This window comes from Enhydra lutris, unplaced genomic scaffold (assembly GCF_002288905.1).
Source record: "Enhydra lutris kenyoni isolate GAN:26980312 unplaced genomic scaffold, ASM228890v2 scaffoldscaffold77, whole genome shotgun sequence".
Classification (NCBI taxonomy): Eukaryota; Metazoa; Chordata; class Mammalia; order Carnivora; family Mustelidae; genus Enhydra; species Enhydra lutris.
The window spans coordinates 3738878-3744786 of NW_019154161.1; the positions used below are offsets into that span (position 1 = coordinate 3738878).

Sequence of the window (5909 nt, forward strand, 5' to 3'; positions counted from 1 at the left end):
TATAAGGGTCAGAAGCTGGTTAAGATGGTCCTAAAATTTCTCCACGTTTAGTGCCTGGCCTCCTGAATTAGGAAGGTCACATTTTCTCCTGTGACACTCTCTCAATGCTGCCCAGTCTCGGTGAATGAAGACCCACTGGGCCCAGGCACAATCTTTCTACTTACGTGGTTCTCAGCCCACTTCTGAGTCTTTGGAAATGTTGCTCATTCACGCTGTCTGTCTCCCCACACAAGTGTCTGCTCCCCCGAGGTGAAGAGGGCCCCATTGTCATCTCTGGGGCTTTCTTCTGAGCCCCTGACATGCATCACACATGGCCACTGTCATGGTGCAGGCTAGAATGACCACGTCCCCCCACCAACCCAGCCTACAGGCAGTAAGATGCCATTGAGAATAAGGGGCATTCTGATCCCGGAGACAGAACATGAAAAGCATTGGATATTAGCATTTTAGAAGCAAAGAGGTGGGAGGCTTGGATCGCGCCGGGGGCACACGGTGTAGAGAGTAAGTGGCAAGAGTGACTACACCCGTGAGCCCACTGGCTGGTGAGAAGACGGAGAGGAGACAGATGAGCTGTGTGACCTCAACCGCCTTCACGCCTCGGGCAAGCCTGGAGATACGACTGACCTGGCGAGACTTCACAGAGGGCCCAGCTGAGTGATCCCGTTCCAGGACTAGACACTGGCAGTGTGCGAGCGAAATGTTTCCATGGTTACGAGCTGTTGGGGCACACTCAGGGATGACACGACTGTGGGGTCCCTTACAGGAGGACCATCCGGCGGGGGCAGCCCCTGACATGCAGCATGAACCCAAAATTCTGGAGTTTTCACCTGCTGCCTGTTACCATTTCATGCTTCTGGGGGAGACACTGCCCGTCGGCCCACAGCTGAATTTCAGCAAACGCTTGTGCTAAAATACAAATCTTGCATTGCAAAAGCCTTTATCATTTTATGGGACGGGAGGGCAGGAGAATGATAGCCCAGCGCTCCCGGCGGGCCCCCACTGACCCAGAGCTGAGCACCCTCCCGGCCACCTCTGTCTCACCTCCCTCCAGCAGGGGCTCCCAAGTCCAGCCCCAATCTAGCCTCTCTGACTCCAGCCCGAGTTTCTTCCGTGACCTCCGGCCAGGCTCTGAGTTCCCACTCATGATTCTTGCTGCCCCCTCCCCCACGGATGCTGGGAGGATGCCAGGTTACTATTATTATTATTATTATTATTATTAATACCTACCACCAGCAGGTATTAGAGACACAGTATAAGTGTTTGGATTTAACTGCTAACATTCACGGAGTGTGTCTGTTTTGGATACCTCATGTGAAGTTTTTGTCCTTCTGCCTCTGGCTAATTTCCTTTACCCTGATGTCCTCCACGTCCATCCCTGTTGTTGCCTACAACAGGAGTTCCTTCTCTTTTGATACAATTTAATTTTATTTATTTAATGAGTGTATTTCTCTTTAATTAATTTCCGCGGCACGCAGAGACCGCCTTCTCCTGATCCACTGTCCACCCATCCGGGGATGGACTTTTGGGTGGTTCCCCCGTCCTGGCTATCGGGATTCAGTGATTGTGAGAGTACAGAAAGCTCTTCAAGATCCAGATTTCGAGGCTTTTGGGTAAATACCCACAAGTGGGATTGCCAGATCACGTGGTAGTTCTATTTTTAATTTTTTTGAGCAACCTCCGTGCTGTTTTCCAGAGCAGCCGTGCTGTTTTATATCCCCTACCCAGCACGTGCACTCTGTAATTCTTTGCCATCATGGTTAGGTCAGGTTTCCTTTTAAAAACCTTTAACTCACTGTATTACGGAAATATTCCCACATACTCAGAAGAATTGTCTATGCTGCACCCCTGCGGATGGCACACAGAATTTCTAGGGTGAAGCAGAATCATATGCTAAGGGCACCTGGGTGACTCAGTGGGTTAAGCCTCTGCCTTCAGCTCAGGTCATGATCCCAGGGTCCTGGGATCAAGTCCCACATCGGGCTCCCTGCTCAGCAGGAAGCCTGCCTCCTCTCTCTCTCTGCCTGCCTTTCTGCCTACTTGTGATCTCTACCTGTCAAATAAATAAATAAAATCTTTAAAAATAATAATAATAATAAAATAAAGAAGAGCTCTCTCTTAAAAAAAAAAAAGAATCGTATGCTGAAAACTTGATATGCGTAATAAGTACGTTCCTCATAACAATCCCATGAGGTAGGTATAGTTATTGCCCTCATTTTGTAGAAAGGGATCTGATGCACAGAGATGTCGAGTCATGGACCCAAAGTCACACAGTTAGGTGGGGACGAAGGAGCTAAAGGTTCTGAGAAAGCGTATTTCTTTTTTTTTTTTTTAATTTTTAAAAGATTTTATTTATTTGACAGAGATCAGAAATAGGCAGAGAGGCAGGCAGAGAGAGAGAGAAGGGGAAGCAGGCTCCCCGCCGAGCAGACAACCCGACACTGGACTCGATCCCAGGACCCCAAGATCACGACCTGAGCAGAAGGCAGAAGCCCAACCCACTGAGCCACCCAGGCACCCTCTTTTTTTTTTTTTTTTTTTTTAAAGAGAAAACATATTTCTTTAGCTACACCTCTGCACTGTCAATTTCCATTCTGAACATGTCCTCCCCCTGGAATCCTTCCTATTTGTAAGGGTGAGAAAGTAAGTCATTTCTAAATGTCTTCTTCAGGTCATGCTTCCTGCTCCAGGGGGTTGGAAAAAAAGTTTCATGTTTGGTACTGGTTGCCAGTCCTTGACATTTACAGGCAAAAACATAGCCATCGAGATCCTGTCTCTCTCAGTCTCAGAGAAGAGCGTTGATGATCTGCAAGCAATGGACAGGCCATTTGTGATGAAATGCCTTAGCCCTTTCTGGGAGGTTTCTTGGCATTTCAAAACTTGCAAGACACTAGAGTCTCCTAAACTTGAGTTCCGGAGCCATTTTTCGTGGATGTAAGTTCTCTACTGTTTGTGAAAATCGACTGCGAATTTGAAAGAGTCTTCCGTCTCATTGGGGAAAAAATAATAATGATTACTGTGAGGAGAGAAATCCTTTATCACCGAAATAAAACAGGTGCCGTGTGGTAACATGGAGCCCCGGAAAATACAGTTAAAGCAAAAGGAAAAATTACAAATCACCCACAATTACACTACTGAGAGGAAGCACCACTGAAATTCTGACGCAGCTCCTTCAAAATATTATCCTTACTGGATTATAATTTAGGAAAATATTTGCATTTCATTCTAGTCTAAAGGCTAAATCTAGTGAAATAAATATTTGCTATAATTTGTGTCTTTTGGGGCACCCGCCTGGCTTAGTCAGTGGAACGTGTGACTCTTGATCTCCGGGTTGTAATTTCAAGTCCCATGTTGGGTGTAGAGATTAATTTAAAAATAAATAAAATAAAATAAAATTGTGTCTTTCAGATGATGATCCTCCAGCTGTAGGTGAGTTGATAAAAACTCTTTTCTTAGAGTTGTTTTTTAAATTTGGCAATAAAATATAAAGTCATTCAATATTATGCTTCTTTTCCTGGCAAGAAATCATATTTTATGTCCTCATATATAAGATAAATAAAATCTATGTTAAGAATCGTTAAAGAAAGGGGTGCCTGGGTGGCTCAGTCGGTTAAGCATCTGCCTTGGGCTTAGGTCATGATCACAGGGTCCTGGGATCGAGCCCTGCATTGAGCCCCGCATCCGGCTCCCTGCTCAGTGGGAAGCCTGCGTCTCCCTCTCCCTCTGCTCCTCCCGTTGCTTGTGCTCTCTCTTTCTGTCAAATAAATATTTTTTTAAAAAGAATAGATAAGAAAAAAGAAGAAGAAAGCAATTATAATATTACTGTCAATTTTACTGTTAATATTTGTGAGTGACCGCATGTATCATCCCATACGACTCTATAATGGGATTTTCCTTTTTGTAAAAACAGAGTCTTATAGAACATAATGAAATAGAAAATGGCTTTTGTCACCTAAAGATGAAGTGCAAATGTTTTCATATCTATTTGTATGTTCCTCTTTGTTAATGTCTGCAGTGTTATAAAGCTATGTATTTAAGGGGCGACTGAGGGTCTCGGGAGGTCAAGCATCTGACTTTTGATCTCGGCTCAGGTTGTGATCTCAGTGTTGTGGGACTGAGCTCCTCTTCTGGCTCCGCACTCAGTGTGGAGTCTGCTTGTCCCTCTCCCTCTGCTCCTCCCCCTGCTCCTGCTCTCTCTCTCTCTCTCTCTCTCTTTCAAATAAATAAATAAATAAATAAATAATATTTTATTTTTAAATTCCCTTACTGATTGGTATTTTTGGATTCCCTTACTGATTGGTATTTTTGGATTGATCTCTATCTGAGGGGCTTATCAGCTATGCTGAAATGAACACTCTTAACCTGAATGTCACTCCATTCGGAGTGTAGATTGTGACCAGTACTAGTTAACGTTGTGGGGGGGTGGAGGGGCTCTAAGTCAGGTGATATTGCAAAAAGGAAATAACCCATTAAGCAGAGAAAATAAGAAGTACAATTATTGTATGATTGCATACTTCAAAAAGCCCTAGGAAAACTAGTAAATGTTCCTAGCTTCAATAAGAGAATCTGAACTATATGAAAATTAAAATTTGAAACTTAATAAAAGAATTTTAAAAAATAAATGAACCTGGATTTGTGGCTAGATATAAGATAAACATATAACAATCAGTTGTTTTTCCCTATACTGGTAAGAACCTACTAGACACTGACAGAAAAGAAAATCATTCTATTTTATGTCAATGACAAAAAAAACTTTGGGTTTAAATCATTAAGAAATGTCCAGGACTTAAATAAGTAAATGATAAAATCATATTGAAGAATATAAAGTGAGTTCTAAATGACAGATCTTGCCATGTTCTGGGTTGGAAGAAGTAAGAAGAGTGAAATAAACATCAGCTTCCAATTTTCTTTTTTCCCAGAAACTATAATTCACTTTCCAGAAGTCAAAGGTAAGATGATCAGAAAACTTTTGTGATTAAAGTATATTTTCTTTTAATTTTGTAAAAATGGGGAGATCAGTGGGGTTTTTCTTGATAAAACCTTTTTTCTCTTTTTGTAAATTTGATAAAAGGAATTTGTAAACAGATAAAGAAAAACAAGAAATAAGAGTCACCCCGAACTTTACCAGCACTGCTCTTTAATTTCTGCCAATAAACCAGAAAATACCTGATTTTAAAATTCACGTGAGAAAAATGTCCAATAGTAATTAGGAATATTACGGGGGGGAAAGCGTTGGAGAAACACCTTGTATTATCAGATATTTAAACAAACCATAATTATAGTAATATAAATAGCATGATATCAGCCAAGAATGCATCAAATAGTAATAATAAGTAATCTTACCTAATGTTTGCTGGCTTCAGACCCTGGTCATTCTACTTTGTACCATCTATTTTAAAGCAAGACAGGAATAATCTGTTTTTAAGGTATACACCTGGGGCGCCTGGGTGGCTCAGTGGGTTAAGCCTCTGCCTTCGGCTCAGGTCATGGTCTCAGGGTCCTGGGATCGAGCCCTGCATTGGCCTCTCTGCTCAGTGGGGAGCCTGCTTCCCTCTCTCTTTCTGCCTGCCTCTCTGCCTACTTGTGATCTCTGTCTGTCAAATAAATAAGTAAAATCTTTAAAAAAAAAAAAAAAGGTATACACCTTAGGATTGTATAAGTACTTCAGGGTGAAGAAAATCCAGGTAAAAGGGCACATTGGTAGGAAACATGAATGCTATTGTCCTTTGAGAAATCAATACCCAATAACATTAACAGTTCATATGTGCTTTTTTTTTTTTTTTAAGATTTTATTTATTTATTTGACAGAGAGATCACAAGCAGGCAGAGAGGCAGGCAGAGAGAGAGGAGGAAGTAGGCTCCCCGAGAGAGCAGAGAGCCCGATGCGGGGCTCGATCCCAGGACTCTGAGAT

The 5909-nt window shown here is 42.4% G+C and overlaps 1 protein-coding gene across 1 annotated transcript in view; it reads left to right on the forward strand.

Moving 5' to 3' along the window:
• Positions 1 to 5909, forward strand: part of LOC111160546 (binder of sperm protein homolog 1-like) — a 9018-nt gene that overhangs the window by 957 nt on the left and 2152 nt on the right. The window contains exons 2-3 of the mRNA XM_022523722.1: positions 3406 to 3426; positions 4917 to 4946. Of these exons, the coding sequence (XP_022379430.1) occupies positions 3406 to 3426; positions 4917 to 4946 (51 nt within the window). The remainder of the gene's footprint in view (positions 1 to 3405; positions 3427 to 4916; positions 4947 to 5909) is intronic.